Here is a 16,774-nt window from a genome sequence, read left to right on the forward strand (position 1 = left end):
AAAAAAATTCACATGCTTTCTCCAAAAGTGAGACTCAATAACATTTCTTTAAAAGAAAAAATGCCTATCACTTTTAATCAATAATTAAAGCCAAAGTTTTCTTTTTAATTTTAAAAGCTTGTCCTTGAACTAAAATAACATGGAACGTTTTAAAACATGGCTCCAAGCTGCTGTAGATACATTTTCTTTAAACCACAGAGACTGCAGTTAGATTTCTCAGTGCCAGACAAACTGCAAATTATAACTGTAGCAGAAGTGACTGAGTTTCTGGATGTTGTAGTACCAGCAAGGCTGGTTGTTTTTTTGGAGCTGTTCCTCCCTTTGGGTTCTGCTCATGAATGACTTAATCCCTGGGCGAGATCAAATGTCATGCCCGTTGCCATGCGTTAAAAAAGCCTCTTCTGCCTTCGCACAAATTTGATGTGCTGGCCTACAGAGGAGCAAGGCAGTAGGCAGGAAGAGACACAGAACAGACATTGTAAAGGGAGACTAGAACACAGTGAAATTCCAAAAACTGGATGGCTGATAAAAATATCCTTTAAAGCAGAATGCCATTGTTTATTGTGGCAAGGAAGGGGGATAATATCCATGATTGAATTGTAAAAATATTTTTACTAAGGTCATTTTTGTACTTACTATTCTAGTATTAGCTTAGCAAATATCATGCCAGATTAGATCTAATAATATATTGTGTTGCTCTATATACTGTAGAAAGTACATGAACATCTGTTATTTTATTTGGTCCTCATTACAACTCTGCGAGGTAAAAATAAGGATAATTATTCCTACTTTCTTGTGATTGGGAGGGAGTGATCCAGCTCCTTCACGGAAGAGCCAGAAAGAAGTTGAGTCTCTTAGCTCCTCATTTAGTTTCTTTCCACTGGATTTTATTGTGTTTTCCATCTTGGTTGAGTGTACTCTAAATAAAAACTCATTTATTGAGTAGAAGTCTCCAAAACAGTGACTCCTAACTTATTTAGAGCTGCTCTTCCTTTTGTACAGGGACTGCTTTGAAAAGTGGATGAAAAGCTTTGGATCATTCTCTAGAGAAATGTGCATCCACTCCTCTCAACACCACACTTCTGTGGAACCCATATAACAACAGGAGTATCTCTGATCCTTTAGATTGTCAACAAAAAGTGGCTGCCACCAATCCAATGCTAGCAAGAAGCCCCAATCCAGGTATGGTAAAAGGAGAAACTTTATTCAAGTAAACCAGGGATATGCAGCCTCCGGTAAAAAACGAAAGTACGTTCCATAGAAACAAAGGAGAGGCATGCTAATGTAGAGATAATGCCTGCCCTGGTCTCTAATTGGTCCATTTTTATGCAAATAAAGGATCCGAATTTGCACAGTCTGATTGGTCCAAATAACATTGTTTCGATTGATCTGAATTGTGGTTCCTGGTAGATTGTCAGGGAGCCACTCTGACTGATCAGTAAAGATGTAAATAAGACTATAGCTGCACAGCTCTTATTGGACGGAACAAGTTTCAGCTCATTGGTCGAAACAGGATTCCAGGAACTCCTTTGTAAGGTTCAGCTCAGGTGGCACCTATGCAGTGCAGGAGGCTTGGCAGTTTGGTCTGGCTTTTCCTTGAAATGCAGTGTGTGTGAGGGGCGCCTTGTAAACACCTGCTGCTAGACTCTGGTTATGAATATGGGCCCAGTTGACCACAAGGAGTTCTTTTTGGCAGGTATATTCCTTTTCGAGGTCAACAAGATCTAAATAGGGTTCTCCTGGGCACTTTATTCGTACTGTGGAAGATTGGATCTTTCTGAAGATTTCTGCTGATGCCTGAGGGTTCTGTCTTCAAAGCATACAACACCGTGTACTTTCTTTCCAAAGTGCATTCAGTTCATGGTTCTTTTCATCATCCTACACATGTGGTTCCTGTTCTGCATCGCGTTGATTCAGATATGAATTAGACCCCTTTCCTCAAATGCCAAAAGATCCCCCCATTTTTAGAAAGAGTGTACATGTAGCAGACTGTATGGACAATTTGGAGCAAACGAAAGGAAGGCTAGAATCTCACAGTTCTTATAACTTCATACGGAATACTGTGTTTCCTTGTTCGTAAGTATCCTATAACTACCACACATGGGACTCTTCCCTGCCTGCTCTGCCTCAGGTGGCTCCCAGCCTCACGACATCTCCCTGGCTCCACACATCTCCCTCCACCCTTCTCTACTCATCCCCTAGCTCCCCCATTGCCTCAAAATCTCCAAGCTCTTTTCACAAAGTATAATGTAGTCCAGATCTCCCCAGATTCAGCTCCCGAACTCTGTCCCAGGCCTACTTTTCATGCTGAAACCCATCCACCCGGATGCTAAGCAAACCAAAGGGGCCTTGTAGTTCTTAACATGCACCTTCCTTATAAGGCATTTGCGATGTTCAATAGCAATTTATTTTCTTCAATCGATCATTTTAGGGGTTTCAAGGAATTCCTAAAACCCAACCATTGTCCTCGCCAGGTTCGGAACCCCATTTGGAGATAGCTTCTGGGGTTTCTGATCCTTAAAGGACTTAGTTTAAAACTTTCTTGGGGTTCTTCTTTGGAGCAGAGTTGGCAATTAGGCACAGAGCACTTGGATGATCACCGCGGGGTCCCATCCAGGTCAGGACAGCTGGCACGGAAGTGATCTCTGGGCTCAGGACCCCATTCCATTCACATAGCAGTCTAGAAACAGAGGGTGATATTGATGGACTGGGGGAAAAAATCAGTTAGTCCAACAAAAACCGCTTTGGTTCATGATTATGTTCTTTATAGAGGAAATGATACATGTATTATTAGGAAAAGTGAAGAGCATGATCGAGGAATAGAAAATGGCACAAAATGGTATTAAAAAAAAGTGAACAGTGATTTTTGGAAAGAGGTCTTTTAGATAATTTCTTCCATTTGATTTAAATTTGAAACTTATGTTGCTTTAAGAGATGCATTATTTTTCCCAGTGATGGAACTTCCCTTCTCGGTGATGGTCTGTGATTTCGAAGCACTGCTGCTTGAGATTTACCTCTGTTTCTAGGGTATTAGAGCATGCATGGTTTTGCTCTTACTTGTGATGGGCAGTACAAAGAAGATTTTAATCTTACTTGAAAGCGGTGATATGATTGGGACAGAATTTATCACATTTCTGAAGGAAACTCCCTATTCAGCCCTATAATGTAATTTTAGAGTACCACAGGTAAACACAAATGTTGAGAAACTGGCAGAGGTGTGGCGTTTGGGATAGGCCAGAAATGTCGTTACACCCACTGCAATTATGAAGTTGCGTCGAAGAGGTAGAAATCTTCAAACTGAAAATCAGGCCCTGTCCATGCTTTCCTCCAGCACTGGGTACCTTCTGTGGTCCTTGACGCCTTAGCTCACTCTGATCAATCGGAGGAAGGCTGGGAGGATGCAGTATCAGAAAGTTGAGTCAATGGAGCAACGTCAGACACATTTTGTGTCTTCTCTAACCAGCTTCTCATGATTAGACCGGTCTCTTTAAGTCCTTTCTGCCTTTGTAAAAAAAAGTCACGCAAGGTAAAAGGCACTCGATTCACCTCTTTATTTTAGCCACTGACCAGTTATTGATCAATTGGTATTCCTCCTTTCTCCCTGATTGGAAATACCACATTTTGAATTGAATCTATCTTCTCTTTCTATTCTCCTCTATTTATTTTTCTTTCTCCTCATGTTCTAGTCCCACACTATTTTATTAAGGCTTTAGGATATGTTTAATATCTGGCTGTACTTATTCTTCTTTTTTCAGAGTTCTCTAGCTATTATTGCTTGTTTATTTTTCCTTATTAACTTTAAGATCAATTTATCTACTAAAAAAACCTTTTATTATTTTATTGGGATTGTGTTACATTTATGTATGTACATTTATGTATTGGGATTGTTACATTTAGGAATTAGTTATAGAAAATTGATATTTTTTAGGATGTAGATTCATCTTATTCAAAAACTTGGTATTTCTGTTTGTGTCTCTGTGGCCATTAGTAGTTTTTTAAATGTTCAAAATAGGTCTTCTACATTTCTTGTAAAATTTATGCCCAGGCATTTTATCTTTCTGTAGTTTTGTTATTTTAAGTAGAGTCCTTTCTTCCATCCCATATTTCTAACTGGCTGTTTTTTCTTATATGAGAAAGCCATTAATTTCCATATTAATATTGTACTCTACAACCATAAGTTTGCTGATCATTTTTGTTAGTTTTTCAGTTGACTTTCTTGTGTTTTCTAGTAATACAATTGTATTATTTGCAAATAGCGATAGTTTTACCACCTTTCTGAAATTTTTGCCATGGTTTTCTTTCTCTAGCTTATTGCATTGAATGATACCTCCAGTACAGTGTTAAATAATAGTGATGATTGTGTGCATTTTTATTTTGTTTTGGATCTTTGAGGCAATACTGGTATTTTCCCATTACCTATGACAATGGCTTGTGGGTTTCAATCAATGCCTTCAGATTATGGTTTCAGACTTTGAAGATATGTGTTCAGATTTTTTTCCTCTACCACTGAGAAATGTTAGATAAACCATCTAACTTTCTTGATTTATTTTTGTATCTGTAAAATGAGGGAAAGAAAAATACCTACCTCACAGAGCTGTTGATAATGATTGTGAAAGCATCTGATGAGCTGTGCTATATGAATGTTCTATGTTATTTCTGTTTCTTCTTGTACAAAATGCTTTCCTACGGAACTCTTTCAGGAATTGGAAAATGGATTTCCCTTTGTGGCTCCGAGTTGTTTTGTAATTCCATTCACAATACAGTTTCTACATGTATTCCAAGGTTGGAAAGAAAAAGTGCTTTTTGAACGATGAGCAAATTCCTTTACTGACATTTAACTGAAATGTATTCCAAACCTGCAGCTTTTTGGAATGCTAAGAAAATGTTGGTCACCTTCTTGTAAAAAAAAAAAAATGAATCAAAAAATGTTTATAGACCTCGGAACTTCCTGACTGAGCTGGAAGTGAGTGCACTGAGGTGGTGTTATTTTGTGGTGTTTTGGTTCTGGGAAAAAACGAAACCAGAAAATATAGGAAAAATTTCAAGATTTTTGGTTTTGAAACTTTTTCATTCTTTCTTTTTTTTTTTCCCCCTACTTTGGTTAACATTTGAGAGGGCCACGTAAGTTTGATCCAACTGGGGCTCTTCTGTAAACAAATTCTGGTCAGTGATCCTTAACTAACATTTTCTTTTGTGTTAAATTCCGTGTGTTAGAGAATGAACTGCATGTCTAGAGAAACTGATGGCTGGTCTCACTTTTTTAGACGCTGCCTAAAAGCCTTGACTGAATGTAATGACATTTGCGCGTGTAGGATTTTTGTATTCCTTTTTAAAACTGAGCTTCCGTACTAGTTTCCATGCAGAGTTATGTCTTGGTCCAATCTGATACAATTTACAAATTGACTTTTCCTTTGTCAAGTGGCTCCGCTTCTTAAAGGATTTTCATTACTTGAAATTTGATCTATCAGCTGCTCCTTCCCTCCATGCTTGAAAAGTAAAATGTGTGGTCATTTGTATGTTCCCTCTGCTTACTAACACCGCTTACCTTCCTCTTGTACACAGTTGTCATAGGACCTCAGTATTAAGCTGTGAAAGTTATTTTTGAGCAGCAACAGCCTTCTTCGCCTGGGCTGCTCTTACGTCAGTGGCCCTGGAGATGCCGCTAGCTTTGTCATGTGGCTGGGCTTCAGGAGAAATGGTTGAAACTCATTTTCCTGGATTCAGTTCTCTCATTACACATCGAATCTGAGGAATCTGCCCTTTCTAGAGTGTGGATGCAGTTTTGCATTAAAAGCTAATGCCTTCTCTCGAGGAGACGGGTGTGAGGAGGCCATTCTAGTCTCCAGCAGATGTTATGGATTTGTTTGCTAACCTTAAAGGCATACATACTGGAAAACATATTCCTTATTTATATATATATAATGTGTGTGTGCACATATATATATAAAAATATATATATAATTATCTTTTGTGAATCTCAAAGTAAAAGCATAATGAGAAAAAACAGTGGAAAGAATGGGCCATAACGTACACCGATAGATTAAAATTTCTTTTGAGGGAAAGGCTTTTGGAAGCACTTGCTTAATAAACGTAAGTACCAGTAGCAGTACAATTGTTTACATTAGTTCACTTTGCAGAGCTCTTATCAAAGCAAATTTAGCAGATTAGAATAAAAGTCAGAATAGAAGGCATTAAATGAATCGGTCAAAAACGAGCCCCTTTACAGGCATAGCCCGAACTGCTAGAGGGAGCTGGCCCAGCAAGACAGTCACAGCTGTCTTAACACACCAGCATTCCAAACAAAGGGCTGCATCCCTAAGTTAATTCAATAATAAGACAGGAATCAGGGAGGGAAATATGTTACTTTCAATGAGGGAAAACTCTTCATAATTGTATAAATTAAAATGAGCAAAAGAAATTGAGAGCATGTGTTCAGTTTATCATCATTCTCAGAGATAAACTCCAGAGGACAGAGACCATGTTCCTCTTGTTTACTACTGTTTTACCAGCTGTTAGCAAAGTGAGGTAAAGACCTGTTGATTGATTGGTTATTGATTGATTGCTGAGGAATATAAGTACTTACACTTTTGAAACGATCTTAGTTCGGAGAGGAAAGTATGTGTAGCTTTTGTTATGTAAATATAACAGCAAGAAAGTAAATATGATGGACCAGAATCAGTTCTTGGGTAATCAGGAACAGACTCTGTGCCATGGAAATGGTTTACATTACTCCCAAAGCCAAATTCTGCCTTTAGTGTAAGATATAGTGGTAAAACATTGAGCTTTTGCTTTCTACCGATAGTGTAAACATTACTCCAAGATGTAGTCTCTGGAAATAATTTAGCAAACTCTTATTTTTATAATGCATGTTCTGTTTTGGAGACTTGTTGCAAAAATTGATGGAAAGTTATTTTCTTTAAGTGACAGTTTGTTTACAGAAATTCCTTGAAATCTTGATGGTTATTGAAAAGACTGAAATAAATGTTGCCTGAAACTGCCTGTTGCTGAGCTACTCCACACCTTCCAGAGTACTATCGTACTTTGTTAGTAAATCACCTAAAATCCATAAAGGTCATGGAAGCTGCTCTCTTTGTTAAATGAAATATTTATGTTTCAATCCCCAAAACATACTGTGGATCATTTTGGTGTTTTAAGTTGGGGGTACAGAGTAAATTATTCCAAAATTATGGAGGCAGAATGTCATTTTCTCCAAAAGTTTGTGTAATATCTATTTATCTGTGGGCAGATGACTGCTCAGTATAATCAGAGGCAGACTTCGTCAAGTTAAGTCTAAGTAAACACAACTGAACATAAGCAATTTGGACTACAAGGTTTTTTTGAGCTTTGCCAACAGCATATGACCTTGGAGAATGCTGCTTTTTCACTACAATCTGCTTTCAATGGAAAAAAGAATTCTTTTTGTTTCACATTAACAAGTGATGATTAGAAGCCTGTTATGTTCTAATTTTTAGATACAAGGCAAATGAACATCATGCACGCACCCAGCGAAAAGCCACCTTCCTGAGGGAGTTATTCCCCCGTCAGGGAGCCGACTGTAAACTTCGAGGGTGGAAGCCAATTAGATGGAGCTTCTTTCTAAAAGAAAACCTTTTTTGTTTATTTGTATTTTGTTTTTTGTCTTCATGCCATTTCAACAGATTAAAATTGTGGTCCCAAATGCCAGTAGAAAACGAACTTTATTGATTTATCCGTTCTTTAAGAAGCATCTGTTCTCAATCGGAAAGAAACTGTGTTGTCGTTAACTTTCGGTTTTCAATAGAAATTCTCATTAACTGCTTTATGCTTTCCACAAGTCCTTTTCCTCTTGTTTTTTTTTTTTTTTTAAAATAGATGTTTCTTTGCAATCACCTAAAACCACCTTCTTTTAGCCTTGTATGGAATCCAATATTAAAATTTTTAAGGGCAGTTCGTGGTTCAAATAAAGTCCCCATTAAATATTTCATGTCAAAAGGTAGACTTTACGTGAGAACTTTGGTAAAAGATGGATTTGTAGAGATTTGCCTTGAAACTGCTCGCTTTCCAGTCCTCTCTGACTGGCTAGCAGCCAGGTAGGTCCTCCGTTCTTTCCGTTCCTTCACTTAAGGAAACTGTTTCTTTCCCCTTCACCCTTCGGTTATGCATTTCCTTCTGAGGGTGTGTATTAAGGGTATGTGACTAATAAAGATTTTTAAGTAATTCATTTTTCAAGACTTTGGTATTTTACACATTTTTTTTAAAATCACATGTTGAATAATATTAGCCGAGCATATGGAAAAATATTTAGATCTCTGTGCTAAAATATGATTCTGTAATTAGGTTTGTTTAAGACCCTTTCTTATTTATGTACTTATGTGTATACCTCTTTTTCCTGTATGCTGATGACTTTCCACATTAAAGTGAATGCTTCGAGGAGAAAATATCAAAATATTTCTGAATATGTTACTAAGTAATTGGCAACACAGTTTTCCTTTTGTGTTGAGGACAGCATCGTACATCTCTAACTGTACATCTCTAAATGTACGTCAGTATCCACACTTGAAGGTCCTCCAAGCCTTCCTACTCTCCACATGTCAAACTTGAACTCTTCGTGGGCTGCCTTCTCCAAAGTGAAACTCACTCTTCCTTTCTTCCCTAACTCAAGAGAACGCCATTGCCATCCACCCAGTCATCTAAGGCAGAAATCTGAGAGACGTTACGGACCTTGCCTCCTGCTCCCAACCCCCACCTCGTCATTCAATAAGCCTTCCCTCGTAATACTGCTCAAAGCTTGTCTTCCCTGCCACTTCCTTAATCTCAGAGCTCTTCACTTCTCTATTAGGTTTCTGCCATGATCCTCCTGCCTGGTTCCTTCAATCTCTTCTCCCATGAAGGCAAGAGACATCTTTCTAAAATCCAAACCTGATCAAATCACTGTTAAGTATCATTTAAGAATTCCCCGTATATTTCTGGATAGAGTTCACATTTTCCCTCTTGGCACCCCAAACCAAAATCCCCTCAATTCCTGGTCTCTGCTGATCTCTCTTGGTTTATTTCCCAATTGCCCCTTCACACATCTCATTCATTTCAGCCTCGCCAGAAAAAGATTCCCAGAGGAGTCGTGTAATGGATGGCATTGGCTTTCATATGGCTATTCCTCCTCCTTGGAATGCTTTTCCCCATCTTCACCCTGTAACTCCCGCTCATCTTCACCTCAGGCCTGTGCTTTCCCATCTTTTCCAGGTCTTGGCATTCAGATAATGGTACCATTGTTTGGGCATGCTGGAATGAATGCAGGAGGCTGCTTGCCACTGGAAGCAATTGCCCAAGGCCTCTTCTCCACTGCCCCAAAGGTATCATCTCCTCATTTCCTTTGGAGCTCCTTTCTGGACCACAACCCCCCTGCGCCTGCCATTGCTCCCTCCCCTAGACGCTCCCACACACTTACCATGCTGAGCCGTTATCATTTACCAAACTGCGAGTTGCTTGGTGATGAAGTCCAGTTGTAATTTGTATTTCTAGTACCTATCACAGTGCTTGCCATATAGGATGCATTCAATAAATGTTTGCTGAATGAACCATGAACTTGTGAATAAGTCGACGAAGACAGCATAGAGAGAACAAATTTTGTTGCACTTAAAATTAGGAGATCTGGCTTTTGGTACTAGCCCTGTTATTTACTAATAATTTGGCCTTGGACCTGTCAGTCAGCTTTTCTGAATCTCGATTTCTACATTGTAAAATGGAGAAATGATATAAGTGTGCACAAAAAGGAAATGAGATTAATTGCACATTTATGACTTGCAAAATGTTCAATAAATGTAATCATCACCATGAATTGTGTTATGTTAGCCTGGCCCTTAATTATGCCCAAAAAATTGGGGGTGGGGCAGATAAAATGCTGTGTACAAAGTGTAATTTTGCATTTGACATTCAACAAAAAGATGATTTGCTTTTCACTTGGAGAAGTTCAGATTCACTGTGGGTGCTCATTATCAAAACGCCAGGCATCCAAACATGGCAAAAAATATTCCAAGGGAAATTGCGTTTTCCTCTCATTCTGCTATGCAGTGGGAAAAACTTTTTAATAATTGTCTCTTTTCAAGAGTATCTGAAATAATCTATATATTCTTGCTTCAGTCAATCTAAGAATTTAAAGATACCAAGTACAGTTATTTATGTTAAAGCAGTGAAACATATATGGGTATATGAGAGATACACACGTGAGTAACATGTAAGTTGCTCATCCGATTGTGGTTACATGTGCCAACCCCAAAAATGAACAGCAAAAAGACTCATTGCTGACATAATCCTGGAATTTGCCTTGGTACACTCACTCTCACTGTCATTGAAGATTCCATTCTAATGTTTTGCATGTTATGGCTACTAAGCAATTTAAGTGACCTTCTCCAAGCCCTTGCAAAACCGAAGCCTCTATAATAAGCTGTCTCGCTCTTTTGAGAATTTTCCATACCAGGGCATCACAGACATAACATGGCCGCCCTTGACCTAGCTTAGACAGTTCAAATACAAAAACTATTTTGAATTGTTATGTTACTTGTTATCTGTTCCATTCGAAGGTCAAGCTTTGACCTTCAGCAATGTTTGCTGGCTATTGTGGAATGATTGTAGCTGCTATTTGTTGAGTATGACTGAGTGTGTGGTGTTTCATGGCAATTATTACTAATTTCCACAACAGTCCTTATTGTGCAGTATTTTCTATCTATTTTACAGATGAGAAAATAGGAATGAGACCCAGAGAGATTAAGTAACTTGACCCAAACCACACGCTAATAAGTAGCAGAACCGAGATTCAGACCCCAAGCTCTCTGGTTCCAAATTTACTCTTTCCAGTATCCCTTAGCGCTGGAGAAACAAACTGTGATTAAGTAAATCCACCTGCAGTTTACGCTGATGATTGGTGAACAGGTGCACTCATCTCAATTCAAGAGAAACCAAAAAAAGGTTTGAATCCCATTAAAAGCAGCATAGGAATTTTAGTAACAAATTGGTTATTCTCTTTCTCTGTGCCTTAAAGACTATTAAAGTTATTGTGGAATTCCATTTGAATAATTCTTCAATTAATCATACACTCTGATTCTGTTTCTAAAACAACCTTTAGGTAGATGCTCCCAACACTTCCCCCCATAATTCCCATTACTTCCCCCTTCCTTTAGTACAAAAATAATCATCCTTTTTTTCATTTCTGGGTGCACATTTTGCTTTTCCTACTTCTGCCAATTATTTTTATTATAATAATTAATCATATGAATAGTTAATTAAATGTATTTTCAGCTTAGGCCTGAAAGATCATTACTAATCTTTCATTTCTTCACTCTTCTGTGAGCTCCTGTAAGCCAACACAAATACAGATTCTTTGCTCCTTTCACTTTAAAAGTAATCTTTCTGCATCTTCTTGTCCAACTAAGTCTATATATTACGTTGTCTAATAAACTATCTATCTTGTAGGATAATTTTTATAAACCTCTTAAAATAAGCTGAAAACCAGCTGGATAATGTATCCAGCTACTTAGAATTTGGAAAATAAGAGAAATACTTTTTCTAAAAAGCCTTCCTGACCAACTCTACCTTCCCATCTCCACTTCTTGGGCTGTGTAATTCAGTGTTACACTGAAGCCTGAAACAATTGCTCACTTTTTCACGTGTGTTCTGTAATGTCTTATGTTCAGCTCCCATTGCAGGTGGCCTGGGAGGAATGATTTCACCTCCTTATGGTAGGTAGATGCCTTTGGTTCCTTGGCCTTGGACCCATGCACAAACTGTATTCATAACAGAGAGTGATTCACTCGTGCTGGGCATGAACTGAGTGTGAGTCTACCTGGATAGACATCCAAATAATAAAGGATGTCATGAGCAATGGTGCTATGGCACATTTCTAGGCTCAGGGGCCTTCCTAGCTCTTGGCTTTTTGTGAGAAACTACTCTGCTCATGAATCCACAGCTGGCCTATGCCAACCCCTATGGCTTCCACCTCCTGAATGTGGAAAAGTGACTAGAACTACCACATCCTATTAGGGACAGGGAGAAGGCCGTGTGCCTGCAAGAGCTTGGGAATCTTACAAGGAATGTATGATTTTCCTCGCCATTATTAGTCCGCCCCAAAAGACAACTTTTTGTGCCTCCATGATGAAAGTATGTGGTTTGTTTATTCTTGTCTATGAGAGCCAGGCTCTTTTGTATAACACTTTGATTCAAGGCAATAACTACTATCTTCTCTTTGCTTATTCACCATCTATTTCTGGGCATCTGGAGAGAATTTAGAATTGGAGGATTTGATTCTTAGGTCACTTTCGAGTATGTATAGTATATTCTATCACCAAAACCAAATGTGTCAATAAATGTATCTGGTTTGTTCTAGAAATGCCATTTTTGCTTTTTTTTCTGTTCTGCACAGTGTTCTCAATCTCTCTCTCTCTCATTTATTTTTAAAATTGGTTTATATTATTGATTGTTAAAATATTATAGTTCTCTGTAAAGTCAAAAAAAGGTATGAGAAAGGGCACAAAATATAAGAAATAGCAGAGAGTTGTTTTTAGTCCAAAAAAATTATTAGGTTCATTGTCCCTTTCTCTAAATCAGTAATTTTTAATGACTAAAATAAATATATTTTCTCTTATTTTTAAGGTATCTTATTTACTTACAACAGCATATGGCATTTATAAGACAATATGTGTGGCAGCTGCTAGGCATTTAAATATATTTAAATCATGTGAACATGCATTCTTTTGTATTAAAATTTCCATGAAATAGCTTTGCAAGATCTTTTCTATAAATTATACTCATTCTTCTTTCCTGGTAGTCATTGAACCCTAGTATTTTTTAAAATCTAAGGTCATAAGAGTGTTTTCTCTCTTTTATAATTTCTTTGATTCATGTGTAAGTACTATGTTTTTAATATCTTGTGGTGCCCACAGAAATACCCCTCCCGAATATTACATTTCTTAAGGCCGTACTTGTGGAGCCTTATTATTTTAGACTTGCTATGTCTAACTTGTATGGCCATTGGCAGCAGTGGTCCCAGCACAGGATGACTCCGAGTGCTCTGAGGAATTACCAGCTCAGCTCACCCTCCATCAGACACCCAGCCAAGAGTCATTATCAGTTCTCGGCCTGTCCCTGGATCTTTAGGTGGCTTTGAGACAACTATCATTAGCATTTTGGTTCTCTTTAGCCCTTCGGTCCAAGGTGCTATGATATTTCACTGTTATTCAAAAGCAAAGCTATCAGCGGCCTAGAGAGGACGCTCTCAAATCTCCTTTACAACTAGATTCAACATCATGACCAGTGCACTCTGTTTTAGTGATTCTGGTCTTGGTGGTGGCCAGCTTGTTTGCATGGTGGCTCTGTACTGCTATCCGTATTCCTCTTTAGAGACTGTATAGCTCCAGCTACCTCTCAGGGCTGCTATAAAAGCAACAGATTAAAAATAACCAAAAACTGTTTTTAAAACCTTATCACTATGTCGATGTATAATAAAACAATGCTCTGTTCTTTCCGAGAATAACTATTTTATCTGAATAAAATATTCTACTAAGGGCAGCAGAAACTAAGTTTACTTTGGTTTATAAAAGCTTATTATGCTACCCAAGAAAGAAAAAAAATTCTATATTAAGTTGAATAATTAGTTTTTGATGACCCCGTGTGGATTAATGTATGTCACCCTATTTTCCCAAAGGAAAGATAAAAAAAAATACAAGACTTACAAAAATAAAAGGCCCCAACATCACAGCAATATAGAGCTTGGCCAACGTGTTTATTTTCAAAACAGAAAACAGATCTTATAACAGTATATTATTACCATCACTGCTCCAATTAGAAGAAGGAGGGTGATTTGATTATTCTGAAGCAGTCTGTAATGTATTACAAGGAAAATCTTGGGTTCTTTATTTTCAATTTTGTGTTTGTAATGACTGTCCCTCAATGACATGTCATAGCATAGTAAAAATGGTAACAACTGGGGAAAGTAATGTAAGTGAAGTATCTTATCTCCTCTGCCCTCCGAAAGCATTTTTAGTTGTATTATATTCACGTATAAGAAAAAATAGACAATAAAAAGCATTGCTGAAGCTGGTGTCACCCATTTCTGAAAACTATTTCCCTATAAAAATGTTATATCTGCTACTCATATGAAAGGAGAATCAAGAAGTTGGTTAAATACAGCCTAACACTGTTATCTGACCCTTTTGGAATACTGGGAATCTATAATGATTTTTGAAACATAGCAAGGAAATACTGCCTCGTGTGGCTACCCTCGAGCAGACACCCTGGAATTCCAGAGTTCTGGAACACCTCACGGTACCTGTGACCTCCATAATCACAGTCTCAGAGAAGAGACAGGAGCATGCCCTTCTGAGACCTCTCCCTGTGAATTTTATCTTCTTCTCTACAGCATCCCGAGAAGATGAGTGAGAGTCTGGAGTGTGACAGTAGAAACCCTGTGTGAGGCTTGGCACCTCCGTGGTACTCGGAGTGGCCCCATGACAGTGAAGGATGACTGAGCGTGGCTTCTTCACGTTAGGACTCTCAATGCCATAGCCCTTACTCGCCATATGCCAGGCACAGCTCCCAAGATCTTTACACGCAGTACAGCTGGTCCTCGAATAACATTGCTTCATTCAACATTGTTTCGTTATAATGTTGATGAAAAAACAAACAAAAAAAACCTTGATCCCCAGCCAGGGCCACTGTTAGTGTGGAGTTTACACGTTCTCCCTATGTCTCTGTGGCTTTTCTGGAACTAGGGACTCCAGTTTCCTCCCACGCCTCAAAGATGGGTAGTCAGGTCAAAGATCGAGTCTAAGTTGCCCCAGTCTGAATGAGTGTGGGTATGTCTGAATATGCCCTGCGATGGAAGGCCATCCTGTTCAGAGTGACTCCCACCTGTGCCCTGAGCTCCTGGGAGAGAACCAGCCACCTGTGACCATGAACTAGAACAAGCGGGGGCGGGGGGTAGGAAGGAATTCTCTTACTTGCTTTTTATTCATCTTTCCTCAGTGCGTGTAGAGCTTACATTTATTTCAGTGTTTAATATTAGAAGTACTCTGAGTCTTTGTTTAGAAGTTTGATGATGTTTTCGTGACCAGAAATATGCCATAGAAATTTAACTCTTGTTTCTATCAATTAGCCTGTGGTAAAAGTGGTTTTGTTATACGTTGTTTTGCTTAAAGTCGCAGTTTCTGAGAACCAATCAATGACGATGTGAGGACTGACTGTACCTCATTTAATCTCCATGGCAACCCCGGGAAGCAGGCATTGCTATTATCCCCATTTTGTAGGTGAAGACACTGAGTTACAGTGTGAGTAAATAACTCATCCAAGGCCACACAACTGTTGAGTCGGCTCACTATTTTCCTAGGGTCCCAGGACACGTTCTGTTCTGTGGACAAATGATCGTACAAAAAGGGGATTTTGATCTATAAAATGTTTTGTTTTCTCCCCAACCATGTCAACTTGTTAGATTTAGGCAACTTATCCCCTACTTTTTTCCTAGAAATTTCTTGTATTCTAAATTTAGGTGATAATAGCGGAATATAACGTGTAAGCCATTGGAATTTAATAAATAGTTTGAGATGTAAATTGCTGGGCAAAATTTAGAGTGGATCCCTTTGATAAAATTTAAAGTAGAGAGGGGCTATTTGGTATTCTTTTAGTCAAAATGGATTATCAGAAACCTTCTGGCTAAGGGTATACTTGGATCTCCAGCCACAGCCAAGGCATGACAAGGTGTTTACCTCATCGTTATGCTTAGTTCCTTTTTAACTTTTCTTGCCTTTCAATGTCATCAACAAAGTTCTTCCCAATTTTCATTTCAAAGCCCCTCCCTACCCCAGTTTAGACTTTAAATGACTGTTTCTGAAATTAAAAGCAGAAAATGGCAGAACCTTTAAGTGTAGAAATGTGTGAACACAGAACATGACATGCCAAGCACAGTTAAAACATCTTAAGTATATTAAGAACATGGAAATGTATATGAAATGTAAAAGGACTGGTAATACTGTTCTTCTTATGTCTAAAATATGTGTTTTTCTATTAATAAATACAGCAGATGAACTGTGAGCAGGGAAACTGTCATTTGCTACTTTTTTTTGAAAGATCCAAGAAGCTTGTGAACATCATTCCTTTTATTGTGCCATTTCTGGCGTTAACGCAGTCAGACAGGGTTAACACCAAGATCCTCTAGTCTGAAGTGTCGTTTCTAGAGATGGTAATTTGAGGAATTTGAAAAGCATGGCAATAATATGAGCCAATTCAAAGATACACGGTAGTTCATATATCAAAGGAAAAATACTTTTTGATGGTTTTTCAGAGATACTGAAGAGCTTCAAAATATGTGGATGGAGCCAGACTTTCCAGCCAATTTCTATTATTATTATTACAAATGCATATTTTTCATTTAAAAAGCTTTTTTGCTGAAGGAAGTCATATTAATATTTTGTAACAATGCTGTTCATCTATAAATTTATTAAACAAGTCAACCTTCTACTAAAACTGCAGCTATAAAGTTGATCTCAGGAGGAATAGCCCTCATTAAGCTTTAGCTAAGAATCAGATTAAGTCCATCCAGTTTTAAGAACTAGTAGCCCAACTTTCATGTAAGAAGGAGTGCTTTTATAAACAATTAATTCTCTTTGCAACACACAGGCACACACAAAAGTTATTCATGCATATTTAGGAAGTCATTTTCTGAGACTTTGGCTGGAAACCCACCTTTCATGTATGAAACATCTTGGGTAACATCTCCAATATTCCCATTGGGAAAACGAAGTAACGAAAACCA

At 38.2% G+C, this 16,774-nt stretch overlaps 1 protein-coding gene across 11 annotated transcripts in view; it reads left to right on the forward strand.

The window, feature by feature from the left end:
- Window positions 1-16,774, forward strand: part of MKX (mohawk homeobox) — a 63,275-nt gene that overhangs the window by 36,183 nt on the left and 10,318 nt on the right. For 5 of the 11 annotated variants that reach the window (XM_023536160.1, XM_023536164.1, XM_023536163.1 and 2 more), the window contains exon 6: window positions 9,220-9,500. The exons of 5 other annotated variants lie outside the window; for them this stretch is intronic. In XM_023536160.1, coding sequence (XP_023391928.1) covers window positions 9,220-9,485 — 266 coding nt within the window. In that variant the 3' untranslated portion in view covers window positions 9,486-9,500. Of the gene's footprint in view, window positions 1-7,472; window positions 7,541-9,219; window positions 9,501-16,774 lie in introns of those variants that run through there. One more of the 11 variants, XM_023536167.1, reaches the window with a different exon arrangement.

Source organism: Pteropus vampyrus, unplaced genomic scaffold (assembly GCF_000151845.1).
Source record: "Pteropus vampyrus isolate Shadow unplaced genomic scaffold, Pvam_2.0 Scaffold150, whole genome shotgun sequence".
NCBI lineage: Eukaryota > Metazoa > Chordata > Mammalia > Chiroptera > Pteropodidae > Pteropus > Pteropus vampyrus.